The sequence below is a fragment of the Lycorma delicatula genome, chromosome 2 (genome assembly GCF_047948215.1).
Source record: "Lycorma delicatula isolate Av1 chromosome 2, ASM4794821v1, whole genome shotgun sequence".
In the NCBI taxonomy this organism is placed as follows: Eukaryota; Metazoa; Arthropoda; class Insecta; order Hemiptera; family Fulgoridae; genus Lycorma; species Lycorma delicatula.
In genome coordinates, this window is record NC_134456.1 from 93,761,000 (window position 1) to 93,781,857 (window position 20,858).

At 28.1% G+C, this 20,858-nt stretch overlaps 1 protein-coding gene across 3 annotated transcripts in view; it reads left to right on the forward strand.

The window, feature by feature from the left end:
• Window positions 1-20,858, forward strand: part of LOC142319004 (uncharacterized) — a 267,597-nt gene that overhangs the window by 166,915 nt on the left and 79,824 nt on the right. For all 3 annotated transcript variants that reach the window (XM_075355789.1, XM_075355790.1, XM_075355791.1), the window contains 3 exons: window positions 6,857-6,959; window positions 12,333-12,433; window positions 15,020-15,098. In XM_075355789.1, coding sequence (XP_075211904.1) covers window positions 6,857-6,959; window positions 12,333-12,433; window positions 15,020-15,098 — 283 coding nt within the window. The remainder of the gene's footprint in view (window positions 1-6,856; window positions 6,960-12,332; window positions 12,434-15,019; window positions 15,099-20,858) is intronic.

The following is a 20,858-nucleotide window of genomic DNA, read 5'->3' on the forward strand; positions in this document are numbered from 1 at the left end:
AGTGGTTGTATTGTGACACCGCGCTGTATATCGTCGCACCCCTTAAAATATTTAAATTCAAAACCTGAAAATGTTTCAGTTTTTACAAGAGCCCCAATTTACTGCATATATCGTGTAGTATAGACGAAAATTAGAAAATTTCCAATCATTGTTCAATTTTTGTTGTTATCTTTCTTTTCAACCCTTTCAAGTTCGAATTTCGAAAAGTATAGAAATTTGTTTTTTGATATTTATATGAAAATAATACTACAAAAATCAAATTTATGTCTTCATTTGTTACTGAAAAATTTAAAAAAAATTCAAAATCCATTTTAACTCTTTAAACTCGAAATTAAAAAAAATATATAAATATAAATTAGTTTTTAGATATTCACATGAAGATTATTAGCATACGAAAAATCAAGTTTATATCTTCATTTGTTTCCGAGAAAAAAGAAAATTCATTGTTACTCCATTTTTAACTCTTTAAACTCGGAATTAAAAAAACAAATTAGCGTGTACCGTAAAAAGAATGTGAATACAAATTTTCATCAATTTATCTTCACTACTTTTAGCTGGGCGTGGATGAATCGGTCAGTTACGACAAGTTACTTTATTGGTACGGATATATTATTGTATATTATGTATTATTATCTCATGAAAGAAAAATTGTAACGCTTAATAAAAATGCTGAAGTGTGCATCACATGACTTCTTGTACGCCTATTAAATTTCATATACACATTTTTTTTTAAATGAAAAGCACACAAAATTTTATTTCATTAATAACTTTTGGTATTTTTTTTATTATTGAATTATTTATCGTAGTTTTTTTTAAATCAGAGGTTAATATTATTAATAAATAAATATATATAGATTAAAAAAAAAATGTTAAAATAAAAAAAGATGAAGTCTGATTCGAACCGATGTGCCCCTTCCTCTTGTAAGATCAAAATATTTAATTAATTCAATTTTCATTCGGCTATAACTCTGGAACCAATGAAAGTAAGTTTCACTTATGATATATCGTTGAAAAGCTGTCAATGAGAGCTTATTACTGCAGTTAAAAAGTTCAAAATACAAATTGTTTTGGTGTTGGGCTTTTTGGTTCAGTCGATTGTAATTAAAAGGGGAGATGTTACAAGTCGTAAATCCAAAATTTCAACATCCTACTACTAATCGTTTTTGAGTTATGCGAGATACGTACGTACGTAAAGAGATAAGCTGAAACTAGTAAAAATGGATATTTCCGTTGAAATCGCTATCACAATATTACCTTTATTTTGTATAAGGAAGTCAAAAAGGAACATTTTTTTCAAAACACTATCGTTTCACAAAGTTACTATGTAGATATTTTTCTTTCGTCATACTGCCCGCATATTTAGATTTTGTGTTTCCTTGTATGCCTCGATTCACGCAGGTGGTTCTTTGTTTATTAGAAACATGAATTTTTTATTTTCCGTAGGTAGCGGTTGTTGTATTTTAAATATGTATTGTTTAATAACTTGGTTTTTTTTATCATTATTATAATATGCAATTTTACTATCAGTTTTTCTTGGAGATATCGTATTTAAAATACTCTCATATCTAGTAAACACTGTATTTGAACATTTAACGAATGATTTTTAATTCCTAAGGTGGCGTTCGTCCAATACGTTGTACTTAGCGACTTTCAAGAGCCAAAATGATAAGGGGTCGAAGAGGGAGGTATAGTTTAGTACCTTTCGATCTATTGCAGGCTCGCTCAATCTGAAAGATTATCTGCAAAGTGCAATGCAATATAGCATAATTCGGGTTCGTTGCGCTCCCACTTTTTATCACAATTTAGTTTTGTTTATTGTGAAGTTGTAGGGTTAGGTTTTTGCAGAAGACGTTTGAGTATACGAATTTTTAATTCGGCTGTACCATCTACTCTTTTCGTGAACTGATACCCTATATTATTTCAATACTACTGAATTCGTGTTATAAAACAAATTTGTGATTAAATTTCGCGCCTTAATTTGATATAAAATATTTACCGGTGAATCGTTTTGTGTTAAGAACAGCTGGTTCACAGTTGCTAGGAACTGTTTATAGTCCTTATATCGGTAGGCAATCCTCACAGTACTTTTTCACCTCCGCAATTAATGTAGCGTTTATTTTTCCCCAAATACCTCTCTTTCTTTTCTGTTTAGTCTCCGGAACCACCGTAAGATATTACTTCATAAGATGAATGAGAATATGTATGAATGTAAATGAAGTCTAGTCTTGTAGTCTCAGGCCGACCGTTCCTGAGATGTGTGATTAATTGAAATCCAACCTACAAAGAATACCGGTATCCACGATCTAGTATTCAAATCTGTATAAAAGTAACTGCCTTAAATACCAGTTTATCGTCATCATAATGATGGTTATTTTTTATTATTGTGCAATTTTTTTAAAAATTAGTTTCTTGGATAGTGTGGCGGTGGTGCTGCTTTTTAAGATTTTTTTTTAATTTACTTTTTTTTTAAACTTAAGTTTCGGTAATAAAAATATTTGCATATGTTTCCTGAAAAGTGATTTGGGAATGTATAAATAAAGTAAATCTCCGTAGAAGTTTTACCGATTTATGCAGCGTTTTATAAGTTTGAAATAACTCGGGAAAATATAACGCAACTTTGATTTTATTCTGTGTTGCTTTTTTTTATATCGGCCTTTCACTATGCGTTTTTATGTTTGTCGTTAGATATATGTAAAAATTCCAATACGATTAAAATAATATTTGGAAATTAAATCTTTGAAGAAATGATTATTTTGAAATTACTTTTTTTTTTTAAAGATATTCAGCTCCATTCGATCTTAGTGAAATTAGGCGCTGTGATTTTCATATTAGTTGTAACAATGGGAGGTATACATCAGTAGGTACGCGATGGTAATAATATTATTAAACGTTTACTTACATTTGTTTCTGACAATTCAGCCGGTTAAAAATGCGATATTAAAAATTTTCGACAATTGAATTCAGTTAATATGTAAAATGGTTATTTGCGCTAATACCTGGATCCAGGACACCGACTTAACGCCTTTCTTGGACGATTTGCGAGTCGTCGTAATAGAATGTGAAGCGGTATGATATGACTGTGTTCAATGAATGGGATAATAGGCTTTATAAGCGGTGGTTTGTATAATTTTGTGGTAATAAAAAAATGGAATTAAATTGGTTATTTGAATTACAATTACGAGTAAATAACGTGTACAGTAGTACGGCTAGTAGTTTTTACTAAGTGTGCGAGCGTGCTAAAGATTTAAACGGGTCGGGATTATTTTAATTTCTTATATTAATTTGTTTGTATACGTGATAACGTGATTTTTTTTTTAATTAATAGAAAAGATAATTATTGTTTACCGCATTGAACAAAAATTTATCGTCATGTAACAAAAATAATATACTATTTCATTACGATTTCATTCTGTATCCAACAGATGTAATGGTTTTTTATTTACACATAGTTAAAATTTTTATACTGTTCATTCATAGGTTTCATGAGCTCAGGTGTGTTGAAAATCATAAGCCGGATTGTAAACTATAACTTTCACATTCCTTGAGTAAGTTTTAAAAAATAATGTTTTAAAAAAGATCGCTAACGTTTTTATGTATTATTTTCGCAAATTAGCAATTTAAAAGTTATGGCAACCATCAAAAATTTTTGTTTACACGATATTTTTGTGGCCCGAAAATAAGTTTAATATTAACAAAGATATGAGAGTAGAAAATAGAAAAACTGATGTCAATGTTATGTGAAAAGTTTAAAACTTTTTCTCGATTAGATAAGCTGTAGTAATAAAATTTATTTATTTTTAAAATTAACATTTATTTTATTCTTTTAATTTGTATAATTATATGTTTAATTATTAACGTTCACTAAATAATTTTGATAAATGTATACTGAATTTTATTTATTTAAAGTAAAATGTTTCATTATATAGTTTGTAATTGTGCCATTGTGTTATTTTCATATCATAATTTGCTGTAGATCGGTACCATTTATTTTTAGCCTTTACATAATGACAGTATTTTTAACTATCAGTTCAGATTATATTTATGACAGAGTTTCATAGCGCAGTATATTGAATGAGTAAATAACAATTGTATTTTCTTTTATGCGATAGGTAAGGTTTTGTTGATAAGAAAGCAGTAACTTTACAATCTTGGTTATAAAAGCGACTTTATCGTTTTATTTTATTTATCGCCACATCGGCTGTGTATTACATGTATAGGTTGGCTCTGTATTGCATGTAAAGGGCTACTTGTTACTTAATGATTTGTGCTGGTAGTGGTTGCTAGACAAAACTACTGTGTTACTCATTGAAAGTCACAAGATTCTTTGGTCGTTGTGTGTTATCTTTGCGTACCTACTGCGTTGAGCTAAGTCTGAGCTCATACCTGGATAAATTGAAAAAAAAAAGAAAAAATTAAACGGACAAGAAAAATCAGCACTGAAAATTAAAATAATTTTAAATCTTGTACTATGCAGCAAATTAAGGGGAAATTAAGGTTTATAAACCGTTAATTGGTAGTAGTTTTTAATTTGCCGTCGACCTGAAAAGTAAAAAAAAAGATGAATAAAATAGTAATTTTCAATCTAATTTCCATCTGCATGATCAATATAATATGAGAGAGTATTCAGATATGAGTGGCAGTTATAATTTATTCAATGTAAGCCCCAAAGTATCTCATAAGGGGTTTTCTCTTTGTCCTCTTCACTTTTTGTGCTGATATTTTTTGAATTAACACACTGGAACAAAGTTAATATTTATTAACTTGTTTATTTCATATTGTATTGATCATGCCGAACGAAATTGCATTGAAATTTAATATTTAATGGTTTTTTTTTTAGACTTTTCCAGGTTGGTGGCAAATTAAAAACAAACTATTACCATTAAAGGTTTATAAACCTTAATTTTGTGCAGTTACAGAAAATTGAAAAAAAATTAATTTTTAATGCTCATTTTTCTTTGTCAGTTTAATTTTCTTTTTTAATTTATTCAATTTTTGTAATTTCATTTTTGTTATGTTTGGATACCCCAACAGAAACGCTACCCATATGAGAAAAATCTCCTATGAAAGACAAAGGCATGAAACCAATGTTTGCATGAAAATATGAAAAAGGTAGAAAGTACTGCTACTGAGTGTAACTAGGATTGGTTGGTTGGTTACCTGGAATGTGGGAAGATTTTTTTTTAACTGTGAAAAACAAGTAACAATTGTGAGCTATGCCTTTGAAATGTGGGAATTTATGCTATTTTTTGTTTTAAGTTTCCTTTTCAATTTTATTTGAATTTTCACATAAAAATACTTTGAATGTCAGTGTGTCTTGCTATACACCATTATAATAAGCAAGGATGTCTACAAAATAAAAAAAAAAGTATTTTATCTTCAAATCTTTTATGTAATTAATATTTTTTTCATTAAACATATTACATATAACTTAAGTGGAAAACTATCTAAACTGTAATACTATAGCAGCTTTTCCTCTCCATAAAAAAAAAACATGAAATTGGCCCATTTGGTGAAAATAAAGTCTTGATGAAGGTTCGTAAAAAAAATTCAATTTGGAACCATTTTTTCAGAAATAGGTTAAAAATAGGTGTTATTACACCTTGTTTTTTTAAAAATTAACTTTAAAAAGATTAATCACCCCACATTTGACAGTTTTATATTGTGAATTCAGATAAAGTTAAGGACTCTTTTCTAGATTCAATAATCTATAATAACAAATTAATAATCGATTAATAACACTAAATTAAACTGACTAATAGTGTTAACTGCTTAATTAACATTATTGTCCTTTTGAGTAAATAACAAATGAGAGATTTATTAGCTTTATTTGCTATACTGAAAGGAACGCACGTAATAGTGCAACAAACCAATAGTGGAGCAGTAAAATAACAGCAGGGTGGCCTCTGAAAGGTGATAAATAATGAATGGACTTATGCAGAAAAAGGAGCCTGCTGAATTTTTAAACTTGGAAGGTTTTTGTTTATAAAGACATGTCCAAATTGGAAATGTCTATTTTTGTTTTATTTCAAGATTAGATTACTGAAAATTGTCTATAGTCCAAGTATGTTATTGTTCAACATTAAGTCAAATATTCTGAGACACTAATTTAACTTCATTGATCTTAATCCATTGGTAATAAGACTGTTCAGTTAGTAACAGTTGAGAGTAATTGTACATTTATTTAAAGCGGAGGATTGTACTGCATTCAATTTTTTAATGTTTGAAAGTTCCAGAGCTAACATAACCAAAACTATTATACTGTTTATTTCCTGACTAACAAATGAATACAAAATAACCAAATCCTACCTTTGGTTCTAAAAGGCCTTACAAATGTTCTATTGTTTAGTACCTATGTAAGCAGAAAAACCAGCATGAATATCTACCTTTTTTAAATTCTGATATTGTTTTTAGTATATTTATTACTAATTTTCTTCCTACTTTGGAAATTTACAGCAAATCCTGTGTTAATACATTTGTAAATTTTTCATTTTATTAGTTTTTACTATTATTATTATGCTTGGTTTCCAAACAGGGCGTGTGTACTTCCTTTTTGAGGAAAGGAGTAGGGGCCAAAATATAAATGTTGAATCTGGTATAAACCTGATATCAAATGCAGTCATGCAATTCTTTTTTTGGCCGAGTTCAGGTCGATTTCTGGAAGAAAATCCTTTACATTAGCTCGTTCGTTACTGTATTATTCAAACACTATGTTTGAGATCATTGTTGCAAATATATTGGCATATGTATATTAAAATTGTTTTTTCTATCAGGAAAATTGTGCATTTCTACTGTTTTTATATTAAATTCAGTTTAGTAATGGAATTTAAAAATTTTTTTCTATGATTTTTTTTTATAGGTTGCAACATTAGACTGTGAAGTTCAGGATGATGATTTTGACGACAGTTTCCAAACAATTGGATGGGGAGATGATGTTTGGACAGACTCATTTCTTGGCCAAGGTAAGTGCAGTTTCATATTTTATTTATCTGGTAAAATCAGTTATAAAAAATGTTTACATTTTTTCAACGTGGAAATTTTTTAAAAACAATTCCTATTTCAGCAGAAATGTTATTTTTATTTCTTTTTTGCGAGTGAATATTTAGTTATTAATATTTTTAACTAATTTTTTTTTTAAGCTTACTGTCGAGTAAAAAATGAATAAACCGTCTTAACTATCTAAGTCAGGGGATGTCAGATCTGAAGAACAAGTCTGTCTAAAGATTTGAGTCTGTTTACTATTCAACAAAGGGCTTCTTTTTCTGTGGTTATTTTTTTTCTCTCACTGGTAATTATTATCATAATTATTAAATTTAAATTTTTTTAGAAAATACAATTTCTGACCACTTTTTAACGAGCTATTTATGAAAAATTATATCTTCAAATATCTTTCAGTTTTGTTGACCAATTTTTGCATTTTTAAAGCATTTTCTGTTATTTAATACCAGATTTCTCACACTAAACCATTTTTGGCATTGGAGTTCTGCTTGGGTTGTAAATTTTTTTATTGACTTAGATTCTCTGCTTCAACTAGCTCACAAGAAGTTAGGGACCATCATTTTGGTGACCAGGAAGGCAGAGTGAAATCAGGATTTCATGGAATGAGTAGTTATTATACATGAAGACGCTTTATTATTGCTCTAGCTGTGTGAAGCTGGTTCGTTATGCTGGAATTATGTGCTCAGATTAGCCAGACTTACAAAAGCAAAAGTGATAGATTACGATGATAGGCAGGATCCCTGAATGGTTTTTGAGTGAACTTTCATTTTCAAAAAAAAAAAAAAAAAAACTGCCACATTATTTGAGAAAAATTCACATTGATGCAAACTACTGGAATTTTCAGTGCTCAGAAAATGTAATTTTGATTTGTGACAGATATTTAAATGAAAACGAGTTTTTTTTAAGTTCATGCTGGTTGCATGTAATGCCAGATGTTAATGAGAATCTTGAGGTAACAATTACATAAAATGCATTACTTGAATTTTCTGAAATTACTTGAATTCAGTTGCAAAATTTGTTGAAGTGACATTCTGGAGATCTAAAATTCAGTGGAATGTTGAGAAGTAGTTCAAATAATCCATTGTTTACACTTTTTAGTTAAGCTTCTACAGCTGAATCATTATGAACATATTGCTGCATACTTCTAGAAAATTTGTCTCTGAGCTTTTCTTCGAGAAATGGGTAGGGAGTAATGTTCAAATTGATTTGTCAGCAAGTTGTATTTGAACATTAAAATGCTAACAGTTTTTCATTTTGTAGGGATGATATGATAGAATGTTAAGTAGAATAATTTTTTTTTTTCATTTTGATGTATTATCTATCATAAAACCATCATAAACCTCCAAAAAATTCTATAAACTATTAAAAACAAAATTAAATGCATAATCACTTTGTTCAATCATAATCATCAAACTTTAGTTTTGCTAGTGATGAACCTACTAGTTTTACTAGATATTTAGGTGATGTATTAGGTAGTATATAATTAGGTATTATCCATTGTAAATATTTATATACTTTTTTTGTAGCAGATTGATAGTATTCAGTACTTTTCAGCACTTGTTTTCCACTTTATTCAATATTCATTATATTCTGTTAGATTTTTCCTTTCATTCCTTTTTCTATTTTCTCCTTCCTGTAGTCCTAGTATATTCATTTCCTCTTCTGAGTTGCTGTCTATTATAAAATTTTCTGAGATTTTGATTACAGTTATTATTAGATGGTTCTGTGTAATTATCTGGAAAATTGTGGTTGTCGATCAGTATAATAAAAATTTGTACAGTTGTAAGAAGGCTAGGATATTAATATAAAGGCAAAGTATTTTTATAAGTGAAAAGTTTTCTAGATATGATGTGGGATGCTATTAATGAATGTTTGTGATTTTGAATTTACCCAGGATGACAGTTTAGATAGTTGGTATACGCTGGAAATGAAGCCCATCCAAATAGTTATGAACATTTTTAAAAACGGTGGTAGAGTTTAAAAGCAAATTTATAATGGACAGAGAGTGATTTATACAGAGAGACTTTGGTGTTGTAATTGATAAATAAAGAATAAAAAAAATTTCTTTTTTAAATTAGTATAAATTAAATAATTCACAATTTGTACTCATCATTTATATGATGTATTAAGTAAGATATACTTTTATTATGTTATTGACAAATCTGATTACCCCTAAAAGTCTTCATTGATTATAAGATGTTAATTTTCCAGGAAAATATTTTCATATTGGCTCTTGTTTAAATTCTTCTTTTTTTCAGTGACCAATATTAAAATAAAGATCACTTTTTTTTTCAGTGACCAATATTAAAATAAAGATCATATTTGAGTATGTTCTTGTAGTTTGCTGATTACACTTAGACAATTTTTTTTATCCTTCCCCAACAAAATACTACTGTATGCTGTTCATGAATCTAGTGTGCTTTTGTAGTAATAAGTGAAATCAATTAAAATAATTACACTATTCATTCAGTGCGCAATAAAATTTTTGGATTCTTGAGTACAAAATGTACTCAGAAAACTTTACTTATACTGTATACTGTATTGTGTTAGGAGGCCCAAAAAACCCAGTTGTTTTTTGTAATAAGCATTTCTTTACTTGATAGGCAGTACAATCTCTAATCAGGAAACAACCCCTGGACCAGTTTTTACAGAAAGCCTCCATCCTAGATCACACAAAGACAGCACTAGCTCTATAGGTCTCTGAGCATTCGCAGCATGGACATAGCACAAGTAGACTAACATCTGTAGAACTGAAAATGAAGAAGGAGGTTACGGATAAAGGAAAAAAGTAACTGTTAGTGGGAAACAATTTTAGTTTGGGGAAATTTCAATACTAGACAAATAAAGCTACTTAGAATTTAAGGCCGTGAGTGCCTTAAATTCTAAGGCACTGGGCTGTGAGTGCTCATCCTGCCTACAGCACATTGAAATTTAAGGCATTATTTTCCATGACCAGTGATTTTATTTCAGGCAGGTCAAACACATCGCAATACAAATTGCTTTTCTTAAAATTAAACAACAGATACTGGGGTCCTAAAGGACAATTTCAATCTTACCTGTGATTTTGTTGGTTATGTAACTATTTGATTGAACTATAACCAGTCCGTCTTGTAGTGAAAAGTTTTACCTCATAATATCAGTAGGCTAGGATAAGAACATAGTGCAGACAAAAATTTGTTCATTTGATTTATTTATTTGTAAAATAGTAAATTTTATTAATATTGATTTTTAGAAGTACTTATACTCAATTGTGTGTGCCTTACTTTGCTTTAAATTACACACAGTAGCCGTAGCCTATCCATGCACTAGTTTATTCTGTGAATAATTAGTTAAAGAATGTCTGTTGTAATTAAAAAAGAAAAAACTAGTAGTTGTCAGTAAAAATGGAATATTAAAAGGAATTTTAATATTTTCTAAGCTTTTGTTATTTATTGGTTCTTCATTATTTTTCTTTGTATGTATTTTTGATTTAATAGTTCTTAAGTGGGTAATTAGTATTGTCTAGTGCTCTTGGGGAATTATGTCTAGGGCTACTGTAAACAGTTTATGCTAAGTGATTTGTTGTAGCACGATTTTTTCCCATAGACCTGTAAAGTGTAAAGGACAGATTGTTAAAACATCAGTGTTGTCCTCTTGACCTTAGCTATTTATTGATGTTAGACTGACCATTATGACTTTAAAGATAGAATTACTTTCCAAATAAGGACGGAAATAAACCCATATTTTCTTATTAATTAACCCTTTGAATAATTTCTAGCATACTTAAAAAAAATAATGAATTATTGTTATTGTCATAATTTTTTCTTTTTTATAATGATTAAAACATTAAATAATGTTAATTTTTTTATTATTTCCAGGTTATTCTGGTTAGTTAGAACTTTACTCAAAATCAATCAGAATTTCTCCGGAAGTGTAATTTTCTTAAGATTCCTGCCTAGGTTTAACAAGTTCTCTTTGTGTTGTATTCATTGTGAAAAAATGTATTGCAATGTAAAAATAGTTAATTATAGATGACTTGCTTAAGTGTTGCTTGCCTTAATAAAAAGGTTAGGAAACCTCATAAGATGTGAATTTAAATAATATATGCTTTTACGTTTTCCGTCCATTTAATTTATTGTTCTTTTGGAAATTGTAAAATTTTTGAAGTGTGTTGAGGTCTTATTTATAATCAATATATAACATTTGTATGTTATGGTTTTAATCTCTTTTTGTGTTTCCTTTGCTATAAAGTGATTTGTGAAATTTGATTATTTTGTTTTTATTGCTGCTTGCATTCCTTGTATGAGCATCTGGTTTATACAATATAGAGTGTATTATAATCATCAAAGTTTGTATACTTGTTATGTTTATCAGTTCTATATAATATTATGTTTTTATATACCAGATATTCTATTGGGGAAAGAATTGATAAAAAAAATTACCTTTAAATAATTAAACTTAAGGAGAAAGATTAATATCAGTTTGAATGAGTTATTTAATACCTAACTATTAGCAGGTTTTAGTTTATTTCATGTGCACTGGTAGTTCTACCTGTATTGAATAATGTTCTAACATCAAATTCTGACTGGAATTGAAAATTTTGAGAGGGATAAATTTTTCTTGCATATTTGCATATGTGTACGATATGTTCTTTAAGTTGAAGGAAGTGCTTTATATTGTAAAATTATGGTTTGAGAACAATAAAAGTTTTTCTAACAGAATTCAGTAATCTCACTACAATAATGTGTAAGAAATATTGCATTCTGCAGGTTGCTTAAATACTTAAATTAAACAGTTTTAGTGAGATATAACCCTCTCCGTTTTATATGATTATCAACTCTTCATAAAAAGCAAGTTGTGTCCTGTGCTTTTAAATCTATGAAAAAATCATGGAATAGGATAATAACTAGCCTGTAATTACCCTCCCCCCCAACCCTTGGTGGGTACAGGAGCAGAGTTCTTTGAATAGATTCTGAAAAGATACATTCATTGTATAATTGTATAGTAATTGAAAATGAGTGTTGATGGAAGTGTTGCAGATAATGTATGTAACTTACGTATATAAAATTAGGTTTTGTATCTTTTTTCTGGAAATATCTATTTTGGAATAGCCCTTGAAACTATATTTGGTCTTCAAACTGTGTGTTTGGTTTGAATTTAATTTATAGTGACATTTGTCTGTGTGGAAAAGTTAATTAAGAATTCAATAATATTCAAAGTTGCTGTGAATGATTTTCTGTTGATCCTGTATTTACTCCTGAACTTGTATTAAGTGTCAATTTTGAGATAAAAAATGGGGGGAGGTTTATAATTATTTTCATTTTATTTATATGTTATTGGTTTGGTTTTTTCCACAGAAGGTGATGAAGTGGGTGAGAAAAAGAAAGAGATAAAACCTGAAGATGAATTAGCAAATCTTCAAAAGCAAGTCAACAAACTGATGTTGGATAAAAGAAAGGTAAGAAAAGTTGTTTAATGTTATAAAATTACTGTCTTTTTATTATTTTTGAAATTTTGTTTAAAAGTTTATTATTGGGATTAGACCTATTGGAATCTAATAAATAAATTACATTTACAAAAAAAATTTGAAATTAAATAAATTTCATTTTATTTACATGATAAGTATATAAATAGACACAAATGTATTATTGATTAAATATGTAATCATATTTCAGGTATTGTATTCTATAAATAAAAAATATTTCATTTCAGTCTAAAAAAAATTATATTTAAAAATAATGTGTATATTCAGTTTTATCGTAAAACATTACTGCAATAAATGGCTAAACAAAAGTTAGTAGAAGATGTAGAAGGTGCTACACAAAAGTTTTCAAAATTTGTATAACATATATGATTGAGTGCTAGTGTTAATAGCAGTATATTCATTATTTGTGAATTGTATGCGTAGTGACTTCAACCTAAGTCAAATTGTCAGGCAGTTTTCGATAATGTTTTCTTGTTGTTGTGATTTGCAATGATTGATCCGAGTGTTGAGAATGTGTTTTAAACTTTGTAAAACAGCTGTAGAAATGCACAAAATGTTAGTGCATGAATTTAAAAAAAATGACACGCTTTAGGCCTGATGGAAATTTGCTCATTCATTGAAGTGCGTGAATTTAAAAAAAATGACACGCTTTAGGCCTGATGGAAATTTGCTCATTCATTGAAACATTCTTAAAACAGCCAAAAATGTTTTTCTAATGATGAACATTCTGGATGATCATCTAATGGCAACAACAAATGCTATTCATATTTGGATTGGGATTGTAGGTACACCATTTACGACATGTGTAAACATGTAACACTTGGGATTATCTTATGACTTGTCAGCTGATTTTATAACAGGAAGTATACACAAAGAATTTCTGCAAAGTTCATGCCATATCTGAGTGATGGGTAAATCTGCGTGAATTGTATAAATACCTATTTGGAATAGCCCTTGAAACTGTTTGGTTTACAAACTTTCTGTTTGGTTTAATTTATGGTGATATTTATCTGGGTGAAAAAGTTAACTAAGACTTGAGGGACTTATATAATATTAAGTACCTGTGAACGATTTTCTGATTAATCCTCTATTTCTTGAATAATGATTATATTTTAATCAAAAACACATGTGTCTATTTATACTTATTCTGTAAGTATACACTGCATAAAACCAATTATCCCATTTGGAGATATTATAAACATAAATCTCTATAAAATCAACACACACACTTATACACATTAGTGTATTGTTGTACTTTAACACATGAACATCAGGAAGCATATTCCAAAATAATTCTTCCATCTACTTAAATGAATCATTTGCTGAGAATGATATAAAATAAAAACTTATTATTCTGATGAAAAACTCATTTTAAATATGTACACAATAAAAACAATTAGGCTCTCTGTTTAAAAATTCAATGTTACCAATGGATAATAATGATTTACTTACATAACTCAGCTGCTAAGAGGTACTTTTCAAAACCAGGATTGTGTGTCTGTAACCTGAAATTTATAAGTAAAAAAAGACCATGAGCAAAGACAAAATATTGGAAAAAATAAATAAACCAGCAGTATTGCTCTAAACATTTTGCTGGCAGAATAAAGATGACTTTTATATTTGTAAATAGCAAGCAGATGTTTTTTTCACATTAAATTTTAAAAAATGAATCGTATTCTACCCTAAGTTTTTATTCATAATTTCTGTAAATTAATAAATATGTTTTTATATTTTTTCTAATCATTATTAACTCAGATATCAGCTGATTAATACAGTGTCGTCTCTACAAATTAACTGGTTATCTCCGTATCATAAATGTACCATTTGATAATCTGGGCAAGACTGTATACTACTTCAGTTTGAGAAAGTACATTTGTAGATTGATAATAATGACTGATTTCTTATCCTTTAACTCTTTCTTTTATCAAGAACTGTGAGAATTTTCAGTCACCATCCTCCATCTGATGATATGGTAGGAGTTTCAGTTAGCCACCTGCTTCTTTATTGGGGTCCAGAAGGGTGGTAATTCTGTCTGTTAAACTGCCCAGCAACAATATACCTTACTTACTTTTTCTTGTTTAGCCTTTGGGAATCACCATCAGGTATTCAGAGGATGAATGAGGATGATATGTATGAGTGTATATGAAGTGTAGTCTTGTACAGTCTCAGTTTGAGCATTCCTGAGATGTGTGGTTAATTGAAACCCACCCACCAAAGAACACTGATATCCACGATCTAGTTTTCAAATCAGTGAAAAATAACTGGCTTTACTAGGACTTGAACGCTGGAACTCTCGACTTCCAAATCAGCCGATTTGGGAAGACACGTTCACCACTAGGTCAACCCGGTGGGTTAACAGCAACAACGTACCTAAGCAAACTAAACTTAACTGCTGAGAAGCCTGTTGCCAGTCAAGGCAAGATTTGCACAGTCTGCAAAATTAGAGCATTGGATTAATCATCTAAAAATAAATCTGATCAATTTGAATTGTTAATATTTTTATTTTATTTTTTTGTTTGTCATTTTTTTTATTAGTTTTGTACTTTTTCTGTTTAACAGCTAAAACAGAGATGTACCCATTTAGATGCTCAAGTTGAATTACTTTCTGAGCAGTTAGGAAGAGCAACTAAATTAGAAGGTAAAACAGTATGCTTAATAAACTAACATCTTTTACTCTTGTTTTGCATGACTTCCTTTAATCTATAAATTATTGAAAATCATGGTATAGAAGTTCAATTTCTTTTTGAAAGGACATGTTGGATAAGTTAAGAGAAAAGCTATATAAAAGTTTGAAATTATTGCATTCATTTTAATGATTAGTACGGTCATTGAATAACTTAAAGAAAGTAATTATTGTATGTTCCAAAACTACGAAAGTAGAAGCAGCAAGATCAACTCCTTGTTGTGAGAAGACAGTATATTCCTGAAATATTATAGTCGTCATAATTTTTATTACTTAGAAATTTAATGAAGACATAATAAATAAAAAAATATATCATTAAATTAGTAACATACACATGTAACTAAATTACCAGTAATGCTCAGATATGTAAATTGATACTCCTGTAAATTGTTTGTATAAATAATTGTTTTTTTTTAATAAATTATATTTATGGACTAAAGTTCTATGAAATTATTATTGCTTATTTCTACAAACGAACAAATGTTTGCAATATAAATTCAGGAATGGAGGAGGTTTAGATATGTGATTTAGCTAATAACTAACTGTGAGTGGTATGTAGAGTAACATAAAGGAATAATGAACCTTATAGACGTGGAAAAAGCATTTGACTGTCAAATGGAATTATGTTAAAAGGTGAAGGGACATAAAAAATATGTTAAAGAATCTTACTGGAAACAAAAAAATAGTTAAGAAAATGGAAAGATGCACAAATTGAATGGTTTGTCCTAGGATGGGAAGGAAGGTAAGGTGTTGCCTATCTCCTGTTTTGAAGAGTTGATAAAACATATTTTTATAGGTGAGTAGTTAAGCACTGGAGGTAGAAAAATAAATTTTATAAGATCCACAATTAATGTAACACGTACATCCATTGGAAAAATATTTTTGTTTTTTTGGCTTTAATGGATTCCTTAGGATGTAAAACATTGAGATTTGTCAAAAACTGGGTAAGTGAATTTTTGACATACTTTCTATTATATATGCCAAGAAAATAAAAATAATGTAAGGATATTTGGAGGAGTTAAATTGAAATAGAAAATCTGGATTTGGTCTATGAAAGCGACAGGAAAGTTAGTTTTCTGGCATTTTACAGCCCAGCCTTGATTGGCTCTGATTGATTAATTTTTGTCAGTTTCAAAAACTTTTGAGTCTGAATGTTTTTTCATTATGATGGCCTGTTCAATATTATTAAACTGTGATTCCATAAAAAAAAAGTTGCTACATGGAACTTTAATTTCATGATTGTACATCTCCTATAGGCCAATAATTATTAAATGTTTTCTGTTATAATCACTAACAAGGACCTAATTTCTTCAACTATCGGTTCTATAAAAGCCTCTCCCCTTTTCTTAGCTTTGGTGATTTTTTTTGTTTTTGTAATTTTTGTTCTTATTTGGAATTTCAAATGTGTAATATTAATTTTACCTTCAACTTATTTTTTAAACTCCATACTTGAAAGATCATTGTGGTTTATTTGTTGTACCCCTTGTCATATTTAAGAGCTTATTACAATAATGTGTATGTTAAATAAATCTTTATTGTGATTATACAGATCACACCAATTTTTCTTGTAATTGGGGTGTTTTTCAAACTAATTTTTGGGGTGTAAGTGCAAATAGGAGAGGGAAAATAAGTTGCTTCCAAATAAAGAAAAAAGATCCAGTAAAGAGAAATATAAAATAAGTGTATGTCAAGCTCTTTTAAGTAGTTAAATAAATTGAAGTGACCTTATGTTTTTTTTTAATTTTATATAACTAATTTTTATTTCTGTAAAGTATTAAAATTAAGGGAAGTAAATACATTAAATCACTTGAATAAAATTATTATTAAATAACCAATTATTTTTGTTTCTAGTGACATATTTATTGAGTAACTAAACATTATTACTAATTAATAGCGTTATCAAAATGAGTGATATTTATCATTATTAAGACAATGCATGTATATTTTAATAATTATTTTTATCAATAGTAAATACTTTAATTATTTTAACGTTAAAAAATTTAATAAAATTTATTTATGGTCAATAAATTACTTTCATTATGAGTACTTTATTACTTCAAATTTTTATGGTAGTTTGAGATGTAGTTAGAATAATAATTAAATATTATTTTAATAGTCATTTGGAGATCCGTGATATAGTTGACGTTTGAGTTATAGTTACTCCACCTTTTGCTTAGTAATTTACAAGGTTCATTCAGAATGTATACACCACTTGGCTATAATAAATTATCAAGTAATAATTTAAAAAATATATTAAACTCTTTAATTGATTTGGAAGTTCACAATATTTCTCTGTTAGATAAATTTTATTAAAATTTTTAAAATAAAAATATACTGTTTTTAAATTTAACTGAAACAGTAGAAGTTAAATGTTAACTTTTTTTTAATTCTGAATACATATTTCAATATCTGAAAGAATAAATAAGATTTGGCTAAATAAAAAAAATTATATGTAAAAAATGTAGGAATGTACATTTACAATTTACAGAGAGCAATTTTTCAAACGGGTAAGTAAAGACTGTGAGCCTGTACACTCTACTAAATGTATTAAAAAAAAAAAACTAATTTACATTCACTTTTTAATGATACATTAAATTTAATCTTACTAAAAATGTCTTAACATTTTTTATTTTAAGGACTATAATTTATTTGAAAAAAATATTACTAAATTCTATTTTAATTATAATTATTTACTCTACTGTTTGCAAACCATTATTTATTTTTAAAATTTAGAGTTTAGAGTTTATTTGTAATTATTGATTCTTTATATTTTAATCAGCAACTTTCCTCTTCAATCATATTTTCTGTATTCAGTACTTGCTATTGCAAATGTGTGTCGCGACATCTTATTTTGAAACAAGTGTAATAGTGTCCAAAGATTGTTTGGACGTTTATGACAGAATTTCTGGCCCTTTTCGTCATCTTTAAAATTTTTTTTTCAATTTAGTCAAACACGTTTTTAATGATTTATTGTCACTAAATTTTTCTGCTGCCGCTACTTAATCAGTATCAGAAAAATCTACTGGAAGGTACTACTAGATAAGATCCATTCACTGAGTGGGAGATAGTCTTGCAGATGGTTTTCTTGTGAATTTTCAGCTGTAAAAGCTGAAATACCAAGCTTTTTGAAGAATGCAGATGGCATGGTACTGATTAAATTATATTCTATCATTTTCTCTTGAAAATAAAGAGACAAGCAGCAATTTTTTCCCCTATAATGGCCTAAAAGATATCAGCACTGGTGGTCCCCTTGGTTGTAGTACAACATGTAATGTTGGCAGGTAAAAGGATAATTTTGATTTATGTGAAAATCTATTTGGTTTTACTTGAGAATTATCCATTTGCTTTACTTCATTATTCATTATCACATCATTTGGCTAAAAGAAGAAGAACCTATCAAATAATACTTCATTTCATAAATTTTGTTAGAATAAATTTAAAAATGAAAGAAGCAATCAAAAGCCGTTTATGGGAATTTTACTAGCCTCGTCCAAAAGTAAACAGAATTTTTAAATATTGTAGATTGATGTTATTTTTATTTATTATTAATCTATTTATTAGTTATAGTTTCATTTTTTCAAAAAAAAAAAAAAAAAACTTTCATGTAACATTTTTACTGCATTAATGGTAAACAGTATTAGTCACAAATCTATAAAAATAAAATGCAACATTTTATTATTAAATAATGATGTGCATTCCTGTTAATTTCAGGAAAATTATCAGGAATACATACTGTGAGTACATATTTGTTTTGCTTTGAGCCTAACTACTAATCCCTCTCAGAGTTGTGAGAAAAAAGTAACTATATTTTTCAGAATTATAATTAATACTTAACTTATGTTATAACTGATTTCATATAATCCTCAAAAACAATTTTAAAAATGATGTTTGCCTTGTAATGCTGATGTATACTGAGATTTACAGTGTGTAAAAATAATTTAATTAAATAAAATGTTTTTACATAATGAATCATGTAATTTAAGGAAAAACATTTTTCTTGCTACACTAAACACCGCATTTAAGATTTGTTTTTTTTTTGTGATCATTGCAACTGCTTTTTTTATACAAATCACTAGTTCCATACCATGCATCGCTATTATGAGTATCTAAATCTCTTTTAAGTATTTTTGTTATTTGTTACATTTGACTATTTGTAAATTAAAATAAAAATCTGTCATGAATTTTGGTTTCAATAATTAAAAATATTATTGAATATTGTATATTACAAATTTTATCGATTTATTATAAACTACCCTCCTTAATTGTTTATTATTATTGTGAACCATTATCGTATGGAAAAATAAATTTTTTTGTTTATGGCATACAAATTACGTTAGGAAATAAAGAAATCTTTATGTAACAATTTTTCATTTCATTTTCTTGAACTTGAAATATATTTACCAGTAACTGATATTTCAATTACCATTTTTAAATTGTATAATCATACAATTTCATGCACCCTTGTTGTGTTGACGTCTATCTGTGAGTTTGATGGTTGTCCACTGTGGTTTTCGTCTTTAACATTCGTTCTGCCTTTACAGAATATTTTATGCCAACGAAAACCTGAGCTTTTGATGTAACCCTCTTTCCAAAAGCCTTCCGAAGCTTATCATAGGCTGATCTTTAACACAAAAAAGAAATGAAATACTGTTTTGCAATATTTCATGATTCCATTTCAGTGACAAGAGATCAAAACACATGTTCTCACTTATTTCACTACTCATGTCTGAGAAGTTATATGAATGTGCCACTTGGACTTAGGGGCAGGAAGATGAAGATCAAAGATGGAGTGTCGTGAAGGCTGCTTGCTGGGTTGCCACATTTTGCTCAAAATATCGGTCTCATTACTTTACTGTTTCACCTTGTATATTCAGTGACAAAATTTTAATTATTCTGACTCACCTTATTTAATTTGAAAATGTGGGAAAAATAACTGATGTAATCTTTTTATACAAAGTTATTAATTTTACTTTTGACTGTCAGGATTTATTTTACATTGAATTTCAATTCCGCAACAAAAGTTTACAAAATCTTAGCATTCTTTGTTCTTTATTGTATAAACAAATTACTGTAGTACATTACATTATGTGTAACGTACATTTGCTGTAGTACATTACTTTCTAAAATTCAACGACTGGCTTATGTGATGGATAGAAATGTTTTTTATGTGAATTTAAAATTGCTTTAAATCAACACTTGGAGATTGACAGTCTATAAATATTGTAATGTTTTAGGGACATAATTTTCATATAAAAATTTTGTTAGTAATTAGTTATATTTTATTAATGATTCAATAATTTAATTTTTAATTATAGAACTAAAACAGTTTGAATTAAAGAGATATGTTTTTTCTTATGTGATTGTAGAGTCAATCCATTTGTTAAGAAATAAATAAACACAAAGGATTCTTGCTAGAGATTTATTATAAACAGGCAAGAATTTTTTTAAATTAAAATACTGTCATTAATTTACCTTTAACAATAGCTAGCTATTTATATATGTTGAAAGTACACAATATTAATCTGTGTGTGTTCAGTTTATTTTCTTAATTATACTTGATGTGTTTCTATATTATGTTAAAACAGTGATCATTAATTTTTTCAATTCATATTTATTACATTATGTGAATAGTGTTTGTATTCAGATTCCTGTTTGTAAATAAATTATTATGATCTAATTTGTTGTTAATAAAATAATCAATAGTAGATTGATAGA